The sequence below is a fragment of the Oculina patagonica genome, chromosome 6 (genome assembly GCF_052425735.1).
Source record: "Oculina patagonica isolate OP01 chromosome 6, crgOcupat, whole genome shotgun sequence".
NCBI classification, from domain to species: Eukaryota; Metazoa; Cnidaria; class Anthozoa; order Scleractinia; family Oculinidae; genus Oculina; species Oculina patagonica.
The window spans coordinates 12247600-12267078 of record NC_135763.1 but is presented as its reverse complement, the minus strand read 5'-3'; the positions used below and the strand labels follow the sequence as shown (position 1 = coordinate 12267078).

Sequence of the window (19479 nt, the reverse complement as noted above, 5' to 3'; positions counted from 1 at the left end):
TGAGGGAATATAGAGAGAATTAATATACATTTATTTCTAATGAAATACTTATGGACAATTTCTGGAACCACACAATAGAGTTTATTTTAATTGTTTGGTCACCACTTCAAGTGAAGTAGTTCCCAAAGCAATTATCTTCTCTCTGTATAAAGGCAACCAACTTTTACTCTGGGTAAAAGATACATAGTTTATATTTCATAAGCCCCCATATTTGCCCTGAAGATGTACAAGCTCAACTTTAAGGTTAATTGAGCAAAGAAAATTTGTTTCCAGTTAGACCTTTCAAAAAATTTATTGTGACAGTTGACTGCAGTGTCGATATCAACAGATTTAACATCTGATCTGGGCTGTTCCAAAGAAATTAATGTCTGAAATTTAGTTACATTATTCCTCTGTTAAAACAGATGGCATATACAATAATTATTACACGTTAAAACATTAAAACATTATATTCACTCCAGTTGTCCAAGTTTCACTAGCAACAATATGCACATGTTCTATAATAAGTGGAAAAAAAGTTTTAAAAATCATGACAATAGAACTTGTATTCTGATTGGCTGTATTTTCTATGGCATGGTATAAAGGATAATCCAAAATACAACTGCGACATTTCTTAAGGCTTATCTGTATAATTATTCTCCAGAATGTTTGTCATCTGGCAGGATTTATTAATTAAAAATAATTAAAAATGTGTCCCCCAAAATAACCTTCTTTTAAAAATTTAGATTAATTTTGCTGGGCTAAGCGACAGTACTGTAAATATGCGGGAGAAAGTATATTTACCCTTACTAATACTATTTCACAAGGGATCTCCTAGAAGCAGCCCAAGTTACATCCTTCAATTCTTGCTAGCAGAATCTGGCTACATCCCTTATTGTATAGTTCATTACGTACTGTTCATTATTATCAACATTCATAAATCTCCAATAGCAGCTTTTTCATACACCACTTGAAGCTATGCCAAGCTTTCTGCTGGAATCCGTAATAACAAACTAAAATGTGAAGTCTGGTGCATGGGAAAAATATTTTCTACTGTCAGGCTTCTTTTGTTCCTCATACAGTGGTAAATGAGATCGCCACATGACAACAGTTAGTATTTGGCTATGTACACCATATATATTTTTGATGGTTTTCAATGTTCATCGAAATTGACCCATAGGACCCATAGGATGGCTGTGTTGTGTCTGGAGTGCACCCGGTGGCCGTTTCATATCCTCCAGGTGTGACTTGAGATTCTTGTGAAGCAACAGAAGATTTTCCTAAATGAATGAATGCCAAACAAACAGTCATTTGAGAGACACATATTATCAGCTTTTTTCAGTGCTACAAGCTGGTTTACTGACACACCAAAAAAAACATTAAAATTTTAGTGAACCATTTTCAAACGCCATTTAGACTATAGAACGTTACCAATAATTAACAATCATTTAACGTCACTGAGGCAAATAACGTTTAGTAAAATATACAAACAATGTACTACAGAAGCTGAATAACTTGTGGACCAAAACATCACTTTTGGTAAACAAAGCGACATGCAAAGACAGTTTGTTTCTCTTTAGCTGCTCTGAGGTGAATAGTACTTTGGTAATCATCCCCCCCCCTTTTTCCAGTTATTTCCAATGGTCCATCCCTTAGCTACACTGGCTATTTAGTATCTTTTTGACACATTTTTTACACAAACATTCAATTTTAAACAAAGTCAAGTTGCAAACAACATCACAACAACACTGACCTTTTCACTGGTCAACATTGCAAACTCCTCCACATATTGGGCATTAACTTGTTGTTCTGACTGGTATTCTTGTAAATCTCTCTCCCGTTCAAGCCTGCATCCAAGTTGGAAACATGCCACAGTAAATGTTAAGGATTGTGAATTTGATCTTAGTTTTGCTGTTGCGTGATGGCATTGTAAAGTCTACTGGAACCCACAGGTAGTATGGCCTGTTAGCTGTTCCTTATCCCAGCATGCACAACATGTAATAAGTATGTACTAGAAGTATATACCTTACTGGTATTCTTACTAATTTTCACGATTTTATAAATTAAAGTATTAATGTTCTGTTATTATTATTTAGCTGTCACATTGTGGGGTCCATACTCAAACCTTGGAAGGTCATTGGAAAATCGGAGGTGGGGAGGGGTGGGGGAGGGGGGAGGTATGAATATTTACAGAAACCCATAAGGGTTGAAACGTGTAACGCGCGCGCACAGCGTTTGAATAAATTATTCATTTTGCTAAGTACCATATTTGGAAACATGATGGATTTGTACGCGTATGCTTTATTCACGTAATGACACACGTAACATAACTTTTGGTTTTGCGGTAAGTTGCTTGAATTTCGACCTAAACGCCGTAAATTTCTTACAGAAACTAAAGAAATACATTAGTGTATCGAAGCGAAGTTCTCCAGACTACTTCAAGAAAATGAAACAGGAGAATTTAACCAAATTTAACTTTATTCCACCAAGCTTGTTCAAAAACAAGATTACGCCATCAAGCGCGAGCTAGCGTGCGCTGTAAATTTAATCCAAATATAGCAATTTTTATTGGTTAAATGTTTCTCGTGATTTTTCAAATATGGTACTTAGTGTAAACGAATGTGCAAATGCTTTGTACAATGCGAATCATAGGGAGTTACACGTTTCAACCCTTATGGGTTTCTGATATTTATTAATATGGAACAGATTCTCAAGAGACACTAAATACCAAGGCTTCAGATGTTCTTACTTCTTTTGGAGAATCACTGCCATTTCTGTCTGAACTTGTATGTACTCTTTGGCAAGCTGCATAATTTCAACATACAAACTTAAGATTAAAAATACAATCAATAAATAATAGTAAAAAACAGACATGAGTTTACCTCTTAAAAACAGTCACCCTTAAAAATGTAAAAGTAAGAAAAATAAGCTCTTCAGATTGTTTTAGTTATACATTACACAATATCACACTCTGCTTTAATCATCATAATTTAATCATCATTTATATTTGCAGCCATTGTAAAGTGAATTATTGTCAGTAACAAAATTATAGTCACAATTACTCTATCACTCATTACCTAAAATCCATGTTACTTAAATTTTCAGTTCATACAGTATGGCTCTGAGGTTGTCTAATATACTACATGTTCTCTGTACAGCAAAATATTATTTTGAATAAGTACCCTGATATGTTCATCATAGATTGCCTGCGACTCTGGAATTGAAGGGTTTGGCGCAATCGGCTGCAGAGAAAAAATATAAATACAGTTACAAATTTAATCAAAGGTCTCTATGAGACTACGACTATTTTGCTATGGTCTATCTGTTGGCTGTCAATTGTGGTATGGAGTAGTGTTTTGCTAAAGGGTGAAAGACGCTTTTCATGTTGTTTAGGAGTGGAAGTCTTGAAAATAACTTAGCTTACCTGAATACTTTACACTTCCACATCACATTCTAAATTAAAACTGAAACCTAGAAGTCAACAACGCGCTGTTTACAAAACTCAACCGCAAATTAAGGAGCCAAAGAAAACCCAATCGAAAACACATTGAATATACTGTAGTACTCGTGTCGCGTATACGCTTATTCCGGCCTACTAAAGCAAACAAACAGTTCAGCGGTTCAATACATTCTTCATATATACCCACACCCCCGGCCCACACCGAAAAGAAATCCCTAGAATTGAGAACGCGAATAAATGATTATTTACTCGTGTTTAGCGAGACTAACGCAATCGATTGTCGCGAATGTGAAAGACTTGTAAAAGTACAAATTTGCATTCTTAATCGTTTTAGGTTAAATATTAGCGCTCCTTTAGTGTGTTAGACGCTTGTACCAGTCCAGTTCTTACGTTCTTGGTTACATATTAGCGTCGCTTTAGTCTGTGAAAGACTTATACATTGCCTTCAAGTGTTGGCTGACGCTTTGTTCACCCACACCGAAAAGAACTCCCTTGAATTGAGAACGCGAATGATTATTTACTCGTGTTTAGCGTGACTAACGCAATCGATTGTCGCGAAAACAAATCCTTTAGGTTAAATATTAGCGCGACTTATACTGTTGACTGACGCATTGTTCACCCACACCGAAAAGAAATCCCTTGAATTGAGAACGCGAATAAATGATTATTCACTCGTGTTAAGCGTGACTAACGCAATCGATTGTCGCGAAAATATCTGATTTGAGATACTCACGCATAAAAATAATTGTTATATAACGTTTATACATGTGACAAGTCATGTTTTTAACACGAGATAGCAAGTGTTGACGCAATACTAATGAGATACCCTTTCATCACCCACAGCGGCTAATGGAGTTCAAGTCTAATTTCCGGTCCAAAAATATCGCACGTAGACAAAAACAATTGTTATCATGGCGGGTGTTGAGCGCAGGTTGAGCGGAATGAAGTAGAAAGCGAGTTCTTCTAGGTTTTAGAAAATCTCTCAAGAGTTTTGTTCACAAAACATTTAAAGACGAACAAAGGGAGTGTATTCGACGAATAGTTTGTGAAAGAAAAGATGATTTGGCGGTGCTTCCGATGGGATTCGGTAAGAGCGTGATCTATCACCAGTGGTGTCGAAGAGTATTACATCACACCACCAAAGACGCCAGACGATCGTGCCAGTGACGAAAACTACGACCTTTAAATGACTGACCTGAGCCTTACACAAAATCAGCCTTTGCAGAAATCAAATTTTAAAAACCATCCGATCAGCTCGTAATGTGAGTCTTATGCGTATTTTTCTCGTCTTTTGCCCGATAAAATGTGCGAAACATTCATTTTTCCGTGCTACGGCGGAATTTTAAAATAAATAAATATTATCGCTGAAAAGGGTTTCTTGAAAGTTGGGACAAGCATGTTGCCTCATCCTCGGTGTAAGAAGAACGCGAATAAATGATTATTTACTCGTGTTTAGCGAGACTAACGCAATCGATTGTCGCGAATGTGAAAGACTTGTAAAAGTACAAATTTGCATTCTTAATCGTTTTAGGTTAAATATTAGCGCTCCTTTAGTGTGTTAGACGCTTGTACCAGTCCAAACTTGCGTTCTTACGTTCTTGGTTACATATTAGCGTCGCTTTAGTCTGTGAAAGACTTATACATTGCCTTCAAGTGTTGGCTGACGCTTTGTTCACCCACACCGAAAAGAAATTCCTTGAATTGAGAACGCGAATGATTATTTACTTGTGTTTAGCGTGACTAACGTAATCGATTGTCGCGAAAACAAATCCTTTAGGTTAAATATTAGCGCGACTTATACGTTGCCTTCAAGTGTTGACTGACGCATTGTTCACCCACACCGAAAAGAAATCCCTTGAATTGAGAACGCGAATAAATGATTATTCACTCGTGTTAAGCGTGACTAACGCAATCGATTGTCGCGAAAACAAATCCTTAGTTGTGTCATATCGGATTTGAGATACTCACGCATAAAAATAATTGTTATATAACGTTTATACATGTGACAAGTCACGTTTTTAACACGAGATAGCAAGTGTTGACGCAATACTAATGAGATACCCTTTCATCACCCACAGCGGCTAATGGAGTTCAAGTCTAATTTCCGGTCCAAAAATATCGCACGTAGACAAAAACAATTGTTATCATGGCGGGTGTTGAGCGCAGGTTGAGCGGAATGAAGTAGAAAGCGAGTTCTTCTAGGTTTTAGAAAATCTCTCAAGAGTTTTGTTCACAAAACATTTAAAGACGAACAAAGGGAGTGTATTCGACGAATAGTTTGTGAAAGAAAAGATAATTTCCGTTCTTAATCATTTTAGGTTAAATATTAGCGCCCGGCTTCAGTGAGTGAGACGCTTGTACTAGTACAACGCTTTAGACTGTGAAACACTGAACCACTCACATTCTCGATTAGTTGTGTCATATCTCATTTGAGATACTCACGCATAAAAATAACTGTTATGTAACGTTTATACATGTGACAAGTCACGTTTTTAACACGAGATCGCAATTGTTGACGCAATACTAATGAGAGACCCTTTCATCACCTACAGCGGAATATGTGACAAGTCACGTCTTTAACACGAGATCGGAAGTGTTGACGCAATAATAATAAGAGACCCTTTCATCGCCCACTAAGCGGAAAGAACTCCCTTGAGAAATTAAAACAGTCCCTTGAGAAATTAAAAAAGTCCCTTGAGAGTAGACAAGAATGTTCCAAATTTTGCCCACATCACTCCTAATCTCCTACTTCTGCTTGTAAACAAGCAAAATAGTCGAAAAAATGGGCTTTGGACAATGGGGACAATGAAATTAGTGTAGAACCCGGGTAAGTCGAACTCAGATAACTTGAGCTCCCCTGCTAATAACTTGAACTAAGTCCTATTTTCTTCGGATTTGACCTCACTTTTCAGTCAATTTTACTCGGTTTACTCAAAGTCGGAGAACTCAAATTCCCCACTAGCTTGAACTACATTTCATTTCCCTTGATCAAAATTCAGGAATGTACACAATAGGCAGAAGGTGGAAGAGTAACCACCTGAGGACTCGATTTTTCTGGCTAAAAGACTGTGTCTGGCAGGGATTAGGAAGGAAAACAGGCAAATGAGCCCATGGCCCCTGTCATTGGAAAGCTATGGGCCATTTATAAAAAGTTTGGGCCATTAGGGTAAATAAATGGGCCAGAAAAAATTTCAACAAAGGTTACATAATTCTTTATTGCTTGTATTTTACACTGGTTCAAGCAAAGTGTAAATGCAAAGTCACAGATCTTATATAGCTAATAAAAATTACATAAGCTTAAGTACTGTAGCTTACACAAATAAAATTATACAGGTTTAACGTTATTCCATCAAAACTAACAATATCATTGAGATAAAACTATAGATTCTGAACTGGAACTAAAATTTTCGCCCCTCAGAACTAGAATGCTTAGAAGATACACTTTGATCATGAGTCGTTTCACCAGACCTTCGTTTTCGTCATTGTTTACAGGATCACGATTCTGCTCAGTTGTGGTGGACTTGGCGTTCATGGTGAAAAGTGTCGACAATTTTCTCTAAGAGCTGTCCAATTTAAACACTTTTTTTGGGAGGCATGTTAACTTTAAACAAATGAGGCTAACAACAGATGCAAATAAATTCAAAGCGGCCTATTAGAATGACAATACAGACGAAAACACGAAAACACTGAAACCACATGGAACTCTGAGCGAGAGCCTCGTTTGCAAGCAAAGTCCGGGTTGAGGATCTGGGGACAAAAATAAAGCGAACGCGAATGAAAGAGTCGAAAAAAGCGAAGGCACCAAGGTTTTTCGCTTGTTTATTCATGATTAAACTGAAAATTTTACACATTAAAATCCTTTTCACAAAGTAGTGTATATTTTACTAGCTGTTTCGCGGCTTGGGCGCATCACAGGCCCGGTAAGTACTTTTTTAATGCGCCATTTTGTAGCTTTATACGCCATATGCGCATGGCCCACGTCCTTCCTAATCCCTGGTCTGGTTAGATCTTTGTTTTAATGTGACCCCAATTTTCTCCTTACGATCAAGGAAATTTCGTCTGTTAGAAATCTTAGCTACATCATTAAAAATTCACCCTGATAACTTGAATTACTGTTATGGCAACTCCCCACAGATGCCCATTGAAATATTGGATTTTAACAATAAAAGTAACAGTACAGCAATTTGACTTTAATAAGTGCTTTGCAGCTTGTGATATTTTGAACCATTTTGAAACATTACTTGTAGTATTATTTTCAAATACTACTGCAACTTATGATATTACCTATACTAATCCAACATGTGCATATGTAGTGATGATACTAAACTACAGTAGAACCCCGGTTACTCGAACTCTGAAGGGAAACGAAAAACAGTTCGAGTTAGCGGGGTATTGAGTTATCAAGGTCGATTGAATATTTAATTTGCCAAGTTAATAAGTGATAGTTTACTGATTAAATCAGTAAACTATCACTTATTAACTATCACTTATTAATAAGTGATAGTTTACTGATTAAATCAGTAAACTATCACTTATTAACTTGGCAGTATAGTGCAAATTGAGCTTATCTTGTCAGAAACTCTTACACGATCATAGCTCTTATGATTAGAGTGGAAAATGGCTGCCAAATACGTGATCTGTTCGTTGCTCTAATCAATGGGCAACCGTGGCGAGTTGCAGAAACCGGAGTTCGAGTAATCAGGGTAAATTTGACCCAAAATTTGATCAAGGGAAACAAAATTTAGTTCAAGTTAGCGGGGTTGTTCGAGTTATCCGAGTTCGAGTTACCGGGGTCCTACTGTACTTTAAAATGTATTTACCAGTTATACAATCAGTTACCTGTAAATGAGTATCTAAGGCTTGATAAATGCTTGGGAATGCTGTGTTATCTACAGATAAAAAAATAATTAGCACCAAAAAAATTAAATGTGAAAAAAGGCAGTTCAGATACCTCTGAACAAGTACAAGAACAATTCTTAAGAGCAAACTAGATTCCTTCCTTTTTTTATGGACATCTTTCTTTTCTCATTGTTAATAAATAAACAGTGTAAAGAGCTTGCTGTTATAATATACACGTAATTATGGCCACAGTGAGCCTCCTTAGCCATCTGGTGTCAGGAAAATGAAGTTAACGATTTTCTGCTAGACTGGGACAATACCTGTACTAGTTTGCAACCCTCCAAGTTTATTTTTTTCCATAATGGCCATTTGGCCACCGACTACTCAAGTTTGGTCGCCAGTGGAAAATTTAAGTCGCTAAATTAAGCTCACGCTTTCAATCCTTCTTCTCAATTTTAGTCACCAGGCTGGGGACTTCGGTTCTAATTTAGTTGCCAGCTCTAAACTTTTAGTCTCCATGGCGACTAAAATGGTCTTAACTTGGAGGGTTGGTTTGAATTAATTTCTTGACCAAATCATTTGAACAAACCTAGCTCATGTCTCCTCGGCAGCGGGCTGTGTCTCTCTCCACTGTACTTTCGTTCTGGAGATGACACCGATCTGTTCATGGGATGGGGCGGGTTGTGCATGCGTGGGCCAGACACTGGCCAGCTGGCCTTTCTATCAGGGTAAGGACTCCCTTTTCCTGAGCTGGATTGACTGGAGAATCCAGAACCTGCATTGTGCAATCCTTGCGGAGGTGTTGCATGACCACTGGAGTTCATGCGCACCCTGTTGCCGTGCTCTGGAGGCTCAAGATCATTCTGAAGGGCCTGTCGCAGCTCTTCCAGATCCAGACCGTCACCAGGTGGCCTGTGAAAGCCAGACACAGGAGTATTTCTGGGTACTGAAGGAACAGTACTAGGTGTTGGCATTTGCATTGGACTAGTGGTGGACACAGGGAAGCCATAGGTAGAGACTGGTGGGTACATTGTATTTGGTTGGTAAACACCCTGCTGGCCGTAATTCAAAGGAACAGGACTGGGAGTTCTGTAAGGGGGTGTGGCACCCCCTAGAAAACCAGAAGGTCCTGCCGCCTCAGAGTAGATCAGAGGTTGCCCAGGTCCAATGGATGGTGCTGTTGTTATATACCCTGCAGCTGAGTAATAAGGTGGTTGAGGCATCCCTCCACTTGGTTGAAGATCTGCTGAGTAATTTGGGTAGAACACAGAGCTGCCTATGGCAGGACTTGTTGGACGTGCAGGGTTCACTGGTTGTTGAAGGGAAATTCTTGGACTGGAAGCCTTCGCTGGGCTCACTTCAGATGGTGGAGGGGTAGTTGTCAGACTGGTATTTGAGTTAGGAGAAGATGAGGCAGAAACGATTTTTATTGGCTGGAAATTTATACCAGGGGGTGGTCCAGGTATGGGTCCAGGAATGGGGCTAATTGGTCGAGGAGCAGGAACTTTGCCTGACTTTTGACTGGACGACGGAGAACTGCCTGAGTCAGATGGCTGTCGAAGGAACTGGGCTGTTGGACTTTTATTATCAACAGAGAAAGTTATAGTTGGAGATGCTGGACCGGGGGGACTCCCAGCTGCTTCATCCATAGGTGGTTCATTTATAAATTCTTCTGGCACTGGAGTTTCGTCTTCCTCCTTATCTTCTTCATCAACTTCATATGAACCTTCTTCATCACTCTCGCTGGATGGCTGGCTCTTCACTCCAATAACTGTGTCACTCAGTGTGCTGCCCTGTGTGGACATTTCCCGATCACCCAGTTCAGGACTCAGAAATGACATGCCTGAGCTGGTAGTGCCTTCATCTGAACTGGTACTTGATGAAGCAACAGGGAAGACAAGGCAAGTATCAGCTCCTGGAAAGAACTAGAAGGAAAAAACAAACAAACCTCTTAAAATGCTCAACTAAGAATCAAGACTTGCACCGTAAAACTCTGGTTATAAGCCCTGGGCTTATACAACTTCGTTAGGGGTTATGCGTGGGCTAATAAATGGGAGGGCTTATATCTGGGAGGGGGGGGGAGGGGGGGCTTATAGACGATAAAAACCATTTTGTAACGCCCCACAGCAGTGTTGATTGAAATACGTTTTTAAGTTAAAAAGTCATAAAAAATCAACATTAAGCCCTGTTCAGTACCATCATCCAGCAGAGGGGAGCTTATATTCGGGGGGGGGGGGGGGGGGGTTATGACCAGATGTATTTTTTTGCTTCCAGGCAGATGGGCCAATAACCAGGGGGGTTTATAACTTGAATTTTATGGTATTTGATTCAACATCCTGAATATAAATTAAAGAATTTACACACTGTCTAGAAGTATAATTATCAAGAAACTAATTTTCCAGATAAGGATACAGATTTTTCCAACTTCATACAACCTTATTACCTTATTGCCTTATTACCAGCCGAAATATTGTATTAACGTCAGTTTTCTTGAAATAGACCAAACCTTAATTTTTTCGGTAATATTATTATTTTGCCTAACCTTAAAAAACAAAAGAAAGGAAAAATAAAAAGAAAGAAAACATGAAACTCTTTCCCTTGGCCTTTTGACCTAATCTCGATTAGTTAACAAATAGATTCCATTTTGACGTGCGTCTGTTCAGTTATAGATCACAGATGACGTCAAAATGTGGTATGAACAGAGAAGTGGCCCACGAGGCGCTAGCCGAGTGGGTCACTGATGTTCATACCACATTTTGACGTCTTCCGTGATCTATAACTGAACAGACCCACGGCAAAATGGAATCTATTTGTTTTATATAATAACACAAGAATAACACAAGCACACTTCAGTGTGAGCAATGCCGCCGTAAAGATGAGCTAAGTTGTTTTGATTTAAGCTTAACTATTAAGTTTTCGTTAACACGAAGCACTGTTATAATCCGATTAATTAAATAAACAGAAAAATGGTCAATTGAAAGTCAATGAAAACTCTAACCTTTATTCCGATTTGGAAAGTTGTTCAAATCTGTAAACATAACCGAAGCGTTCAACCACAATTCGTTTGTTTCCCGTGGCGTCGTCCAATTGCACAACATCGGTCAAACTTTCATAAAGATTTCAGATAATTTCTCGAATAATTCACTGTCTTCTTCAAGCTTGTTCCGCCCAGTTAAATGCTTCGAAAGGTGAACGATGCTTGGCGTATTGTTTCTCACTGGACATTTGTAATTAAGCTGAACTTTTTTGCTTTGTTGTGGCCTCGCAAGTTTGAAAAACTTTGCCGACAACTCTGATCTGGACTATGAACTCTAATCACGCGCGCGAGTCACACCACCGCGTGACGTCATCCATGTGTCTGTACTCTGATAGATCATAAGTAAGAACCAATCAAAATGCGCGTAGAATTCTGGTTATTATATAACAGCTAGTTGACAATCGAGCTATTATAGTGAAGTGAACTAGTGTGGAATGTTTAACATTAACGTTTTTGTGAGCACCCATACAGTGTGATTGACCCCATGACACTGATATTAAACACTGCCCAGAGCAAGGCCTTACCTGTACTAAATGCTGAAGTATGTGAGCAATTCTTGTGAATGAAGGCCTCTTGGAAGGTTCCTTATCCCAGCAGCTGCAGATTGAGTTACAAGTTAAACTTGATAGAAGTTTTAATACAGATTCTGGCTAAAAAACACTTCACAGTCAACATAATCAACAAGGCGCAGCCCAGTTGACTATCACTCATAGAAAACAAGCGCAAGTAGTCTACTAATTACTAGAAACACTAGAGGATTGTAGTCCAAAAACTATATGTTATATAGTTTTAAGCCAAAAAATCAAGAAAAATTCTCTTTTGCCACCTACCTTGTCATCAAATCTTCAATTGGTTTTGGAATATCTGCTATTAAAGGAGGCCTGGATCCTGAAAAAAAAAATTAGCCAGTTACACATAGTTTTTTTTCCATGTTGTACGTTTGCAGTGACTAATTTTACAGTATAGGGTCAAAGATTTCTTATTATAGTTTAACAAAACAAAGATTTCCTAGTTATAGATTAATAAGTTATAATCTCATTACAACTACAGCCTACTGATCAACCGTTATTATTAATTAAACTTGTCCTGAATAGATGAGTGTGGGGATGGTGTCTGAGTCTATATGGGAACCGCCAGCAAGCAGGAATGGTAACCATGACAACCCTGTGAGCGGCAACCACAAGGCACCGTCACACTGAGAGAAAAAACTCAGTGGAAGGCAAAACTAAATGCTAACTGGTATACCGGTACTTACCTATGGGTGAGGGAGGGTGGGAACGAAACGGCGAAATGGCAGAACTTGCTCAAAAGGCAACATGAGTAAAATGGCTTGACCTTTACAGGAGAGCTGTAAATTAACTGAAGCCCCTGGTAAAAACCCTGAGACTGTCCTGGGCAACTTCAGGAGAGCAACCGCTGGCCAGCAAATATTTTCTTGAGTTTAACCTTGCCTAAATTTCAGTTAGCCACATGTAACAAATTAAAGTTAAAATTTTTACCCACCATTGTGTACAGCCCACATGATTCTGAATGCATTGAAGCCTTGCATATCTTCATATGGCTTGCGACGAGATATCATCTCCCAAAGAATTATACCAAAACTAGTAAAAATGGAAAACAAACAAATTATCATTGATTCCCAACCTTGAAAGATTACTGTATTAATAAATAAATTAAAGTAAAAAATAATGCATCCAGGACTTACCTGAAGACATCGCACTTCTCTGTGTAATTGTTACCTAGGTATAAATTAAACAGCAAAGCACAAAAATATTAAACAGCAAAATACATTATTTTGTTATCATTTCATAATAATATTGTCTTCTAGTCAGTGAGTTGCGCATGTACCTGGCGTTTAACATTGGTTTCTGTAGCATGGAGTAACTAGGAGTGTTTCTATTCCTCCCTTAAAGAAATACCAGTCCATACAGCTTGGCAGTATTTTTGGACCTACTTAATTAGATTAAGGAAGGCGCGGTGGCCTAATGGTTAGCGCGCTCGACTCCGAGTCGAACGGCCCGGGTTCGAGGCCTGGCCGGGGCGCTGCGTTGTGTTCTTGGGCAAGACACTTTACTCTCACAGTGCCTCTCTCCACCCAGGTGTATAAATGGGTACCAGCGAATTTACTGCTGGGGGGTAACCCTGCGATGGACTAGCATCCCATCCAGAGGGGAGTAGCAATACTCCTAGTCGCTCAATGCTACGGAAACCGGGATAAGCTCCGGCTGTATGGGCCTCATGGCTTGGAGACAGACTTTACCTTTACTTTTCTTTACTTTCTACTTAATTAGATTAAACACTTTTTTCTACCCTATACCTACTGCTTGAAAGCAACCAGTTCTTTTTCCTTCCTGTGCTGTATTATAAGACATTGAAAGGTTAAAGGGGCTATGTCAGGCAATTTTAGGTAATTCTAATTACTTCCATTCATAAAGAGCTCTAAACTTCAATTTGGCAGAGCAAAAATGTTTTATTGGCAAAATCAGGGCCACATGACAAACAAGGATGGTTTTCGAGCATTGTAAATGACATTTTTATACAAATTCAGATAAATTTGAAAAACGTCCGCCAGACATTTTTCAAGATTACCCAAACGCAATCTGTTTTAATCTTCTCAAATTTTCCCCATTCAAGCCCCTTTTTGGCCTTTCTGTGTTTCTTTTGAATTCTTCTACAGTTTTAAGCCGTTATTGACTGTCAGTGATATTTCAGTTAATTCTATGACCAGTAAGTCAGTGCCGAAATTGCCTTCAATTGCGTGACATAGCCCCTTTAACTGACAGAAAGTACAATGAACAATATTATTAGGCAATTGATTTCACCTTCAAACACTTCAGGAGCCATCCACGCTGCACTTCCTTTGTTGTTTGTCATGTATGTTTTCATGTCACAAGCTGTTCCAAAATCACAGATCTTTAGAACAGTTCCACACTTTGTCAGCAACAAGCTGGAAAAAAAAATTATTGTTTATGGCCTTTGCAAAGTTTTTGTTTTGTGCTAGAAAAAAATACTTGGAATGGATACTTACCGGTAGTAAAGAGATTGTTGTTTATCTGCATTAGCAAATAATTATCTTATTCCACTGACAAATGATGATAGTTTGCCTAAAGCCTCATAAATCATCCAAATTAGTAAAATTACTTCAAAGCACATCACCTATATAGGTATATCCAAGCACCTGACAATTTTCTACATGTAGGCTCAAAATTTCAGCTGCACTCATGAGTTTACAACCAGCAAAGTTGAATTATCATGCTACAGGGTAGCAGTAGATGATGCAGTACTTACACCCGCTTTCATTGCTATGTGCATAGCTATCCTTTCACATCATCTTTCGACGTGCTGTTTGAAAAGAGCCAAACAAAACTGGTGCATACTGTTGTTTGTTTTATGCAAATGAGCCAACAAGTTCAGAATTTTGTGCTAGTGGGCTGTGATTGGCGGACTCTGATCCGTCTTGTTTGTTTAGCATGTCGAAAAATGTACGCTGATAGAAAGCTGCTATGCACGTAACACTGAAAGCGAGTGTAATATTATTCTTAACTTACTTTGGAGGCTTAAGGTCTCTGTGAATAATTCCTTTGGGTTTGACACCATGTAAATATTCAACACCTCTTGCGCACTGCAGAGCCCAGCTCATTACATGGGAAGCTGTGTAGATTGGTGCCCGTCGCACTGGGTGTGTCCAGTGAAGTACTTAAAACATAATGGCAAAACATTATTAACAATAATCACACAAATCAGAATACTGCTTTTATAATTAGTTGCAACTACATGTATCTTTTACTAAAGGCCTTTTCCTCTATGATGCATGTAGATGTACTTACAACTATAGAGAGAGCCACCTTCTGCGTACTCCATGACAAGACACACCTGAATAAGCAATAAAAAAGTTTGAATTACAAAATTATTGTAATGATGAAGTGGCTAATAAGTGTGTGATAAAGGATAAGTCTTTAGCTGGGTTGAGTGGCATTCACTACTGGCACTTTCACTGCAACTTCCAATTCAATTCTCTCAACAGCACAAAACTGAGCATTGTCACTCCACCTGGATGAGATTTCAATGTTCAAACGGCGACTCGATTCAAAACTTGAATGTTGATTTCATTCATGCGACAGACACGTGAGAATTTGAAAAAGTTTCCCAATTTGCATAAAATGGGTCAATGACATTTTTCCCACTTTTTCTTCTGCCAGTAGTATTTATGTGCCTTTTCAGTGCACCAAAATGTCTCGCCTCTCTTTTGGTATTATCATTGTGTTACATTTGACGGTTGACTAGTTTATGCAAATTCAGGCCGAATTCCCACATGCCTGTTGCGAGAAGCCAGACAACAATCCAATCAACATTTGAGTTTTGAATTGAGTCGCCGTTTGAACATTGAAATATTCAATTTAAGAATTGAATATTGAAGCAAAGAATGAAATCAAATTTGCAATAATGGAATCATTAATCCACCCTTGACAGGAATGCTTGAGGTGTTTGACTGTTAGGCCAAATGAGAACGGCAGTTGATAAAGGTTAAAGCTCTTGCTTTTATTTGGCCTACCACTGTCATGTGCTCTTGGCAACAATTTTAATTATTGTTGACATTTGTGTGCTCAATTTTTTTGGAGATTTGACCAGAATTTTCTTTAGTTAATTTAGCTCACATTGGCTGCTGGTTGAAGGAACTCTCATGAACTCTCATCCTTCAACACTTTGTGTTTCTCATACAAGGAATTTATGTGACAGCCCTGACAAATTATAAAATTTTTAATGTACATTTGACTGTTACCAACAGTGTACAAGTAGAGAAAGAAGGAAAGTGTGTGTAGAAGCATACTCACCGGATCCTGTGTTGTACATGCCCCATAAAGCTTGATGATGTTCTCATGGCTGATGCGAGACAGCTGTTGTACCTATTGACAAGAACTTCAATGAAACTGAATTTCATTTGCATTTATAGCCCCTTTCAGTGTTAGATGAATAGCGGCTGTCTTTCAATATCCATTTTTTGGCATCATCTTTCGATGTGCTCTTTGAAACAAACTAATCAAAACAGATGTTTACCTGTCCAGTGTTAAATTGTTAAATTAAAAAAAAGTAAATGAGCCCACAAGTTCAGAACGTCATGGAAGCGGGCTGTGATTGGTGGATTTTGATCTGTCTTCAGTTGTTTGTTTAGCATGCTGAAAGATGGATGTCAAAAGATAGCCGCTATGCAAATAATACTGAAAGCAGGTGTGAAGACCTTTATTACAAGTCAGGAATGACATATGTAACAGAAAGCACTACATACCAAAAAGAGAAAATGACATTATCTTAATAGCATTATATAAAACACAGGGCTCAAAATGATGGCCAGTTGACCGGAAAATGTCTGGTCAAGTTGACAATTTGCCTGGACAAATTTTGGTTTGCCGGTCATTTCGACCTGTCACGTACATGGCTTTTAAAATGACAACTGATGACCAAAAATAATAAATAACACTTTTGATACCAATTTATAATATTTAAGTGTTAACTTTAATTCTAACAGGTTGACCTATTCAAGAAATTGTAGCCAAAACAGTGAAGAAATTGTGGGTCTTTTTATGCCATGCAAATAAAGAAGATCTAAAAAACAGCAAAAACGTGGTAGTTTAAAAATGTTATTTTCGATATATTTTGAACGGTCAGAAAAGACACATGTCGACCAACAATCTTTGACAAAAGTAGTTGACACATTGACTTCGCTCTGCTGTAATAATGGCAAATTTACCACTAGTTTTTAAATTTCATGACTGTCTGCTAAAATACCCCCCTCCCCCATCCAATGTTGTAAAATTGTAGCAAAGGGCTACTTGAAACAAACTACAACATTGATAGGGGGAAGGGGGGGGGGGCTGGAAAAGTAGGGCAAAAGGATGAAATTAGTCCAATTAACAATAAAACCAATTTGAACCCCAAAACAATCACCAGGCTTTAAAAAGAGTAATTATGTTTATTAGAGAGAGAGAGAGGAAACAAAATTACCTCCACAATGAAAGCTTTTTTTTCTGCCTCAGTCTCAATGGTCTTTACAGCAACAACAAACTTTTTCCTCCATATTGCCTTCGAAACAACTCCAAATGCACCCCTTCCAACTGTCTGGAAAACAAAAGACAACAGATCAACTAACCCTCTCTCTCACACTTGACTCGGGCCAAATTTACACAGTTAACTTGTTTTCATGGAAAATATGGATGTTTTTTTGCCCATTGATTTTTTAAAGGTCCATATCTTACAGTACACACCCCCACCTTAATTAATAAAAGGTATACATTGCCTAAGTTGACATTATAGCAACAGTAAAAGATATAAGGTTTAGCTTCATACTTGCTTTGATAAGACTCAACTTTGTATAATGTATTGGGGAAGCATGATAAGATATTTATTTAAAAAGTAATATCATAACCACAGTCAAACCTTGATTGAGCGGCAACTGACAACACTTTTGTGACTTTGACAACTTGCCGTTTATTAGAGGGCGGCTGCTTAATATGTGGGTGGGGACAGGGGGGTCTGAACCTTCTGCCTCCCATACCTTTAAATCCTGCTTCCCGCCCCTTTCCATAGCAGTTCCCTTTAAATCCTGCTTCCCGCCCCTTTCCATAGCAGTTCCCTCCTCTTTGTCCCATATCATTGCGAAATATAACGAAATATTGCAAAATTTTACTCGTTTCCTCTTGGTTCCCACCACCTTAAGAATTCCGCTTCCCGCCCTCACTTCTCCCTCCTCATGCCCCCTTTCCCCCGCCCCCACTGATATGTGACTGCTTTATAGGGGTTCGCCATCCTAGGTATTATAGTAATATTTTGACTAAGTGAAGATTTATTTGAAGAGTAATTACATGAGGAACTTTCAGTGTTACAAAGAACCCATTTAATTGCATGTGATTGATGCACAGATGACATTGGTGTCCATGCCCAGGTATCCAATTACAAAAATTAAAGTTGTAATCAGGCAGCTGTAATTGGACACCCACAAGATCGTGCACCAATTATGTGACAAATAGGAATGCAGACAACCAATCTGAATTGAGGATTTTGCTAGAGGTACGACTAATCTTATAATAATGAGTTTCCAGGAGGCTTGGAATGGAAAGTAAAAGTAAACAAAATCAAATCAATTTTTCTTTATGAATTTTTCTTTTTCACGGTGTCATTTACAGGTGTAACTTTTACATAAACCGTAATCCTGCTTCTTCTTAAACCTGATCGAAGCACAGGGTCTTAAATAGCACGTTCATTAAATACGCGTAACTTATTTACCTCTGTTATTTCCAGTTCAGTGCTGTCAATTTCTTCCACGAATCCTGGCGGGGAATCGGGCTGTAAATCGTCTTCTTCATCCATTTTAAACCTTCTAGAGCCTGTTGTCAAAGCCCAATCACCTTACTGTGTCAAGTTAGCTAAATCGTCAAGATTCTTCGATGCTTTCGCTTTTGAAATTGGTCAAAAACTGAACATTTTCCACAGATTTGAGTAGCTAGGATTGAACCAAATATTGACTTCAACTGCCCAGAAACAGTTCAAAGTTTATGATCCAGGCCAACAATTAGCAATCGTCTGCACTGAGGTTTCGGTATCCTTACAATCTATACCAAAATGTACCGAGAAGTTGTCTTTCCCAGACAGGAAGATCTTTGGTCGTTCATGTGACCGCCGCCATGTTTGTTTGCAGAAAGTGCAATACATATCCCATGATTCAATGCAAAACAAGCGCGCCAAAGGGCATGCTCCGAACGATTTTTCAATAAGGGTGGGCCGATACAGGTTTTTCAAAACGATACGATATCGATACGATATTTGCCTTTTTTCTCGATATCGATATCGATATCGATATTATGACGTCATTTCTGCCCTGACGTCATTGGTATGTCACGTGATTTGTTAAAGAATTCAAAAGACAGTCCTGGCGTTGAAGAGTTGGCCACGAATGCTGATTTTTGGTCTTTTTGATTCACTTTTGCATCAAGGCAAGAAAAATTCACATATTGACAAGGACAACAATATTTGTTTGAGCAAAATTGCATTTTTTGTAACCTCAGGTGCTGACCAGGAGATCGCAGGCTCAGGTCACGTGTGCAGTATCGAAAACGTATCGAAAGTGCGATATTTTTTGAAAGTATCGATACTTTTCAAAATTGTCAAAATA

The 19479-nt window shown here is 38.5% G+C and overlaps 1 protein-coding gene across 2 annotated transcripts; it reads right to left on the bottom strand.

Moving 5' to 3' along the window:
• Positions 1–58: 58 nt before the first annotated feature.
• LOC144657425 (uncharacterized) lies at positions 59–18997 on the bottom strand. 2 transcript variants are annotated; one of them, XR_013571524.1, is made up of 17 exons: positions 18594–18997; positions 17316–17429; positions 16148–16219; positions 15143–15188; positions 14864–15011; positions 14138–14262; positions 13021–13054; positions 12819–12916; positions 12146–12203; positions 11840–11912; positions 8868–10203; positions 8279–8328; positions 3162–3221; positions 2729–2784; positions 1733–1826; positions 255–1259; positions 59–216 (listed from the first exon to the last, which is right to left on the bottom strand). XR_013571524.1 is itself a non-coding variant. In XM_078517771.1 (16 exons), the coding sequence occupies exons 1-16, from the start codon at positions 18675–18677 to the stop codon at positions 1140–1142; spliced, it is 2568 nt and encodes an 855-aa protein (XP_078373897.1). In that variant the 5' UTR covers positions 18678–18997; the 3' UTR covers positions 59–1139. The 2 variants fall into 2 exon arrangements, 1 of the variants encoding a protein (XP_078373897.1); XM_078517771.1 differs by having other exon boundaries at positions 59–1259.
• Between the last annotated feature and the right edge of the window lie 482 nt (positions 18998–19479).

Excerpts from the sequence above, each read along its gene's own strand:
- LOC144657425 (XM_078517771.1), bottom strand. The coding sequence starts at position 18,677 with ATGGATGAAGAAGACGATTTACAGCCCGATTCCCCGCCAGGATTCGTG. Across the intron at positions 17,430-18,593 it reads CTGAACTGGAAATAACAGAG|ACAGTTGGAAGGGGTGCATT; the intron begins GTAAATAAGTTA and ends TTTGTTTTCCAG. Across the intron at positions 13,055-14,137 it reads GGCTCCTGAAGTGTTTGAAG|GTAACAATTACACAGAGAAG; the intron begins GTGAAATCAATT and ends ATTTATACCTAG.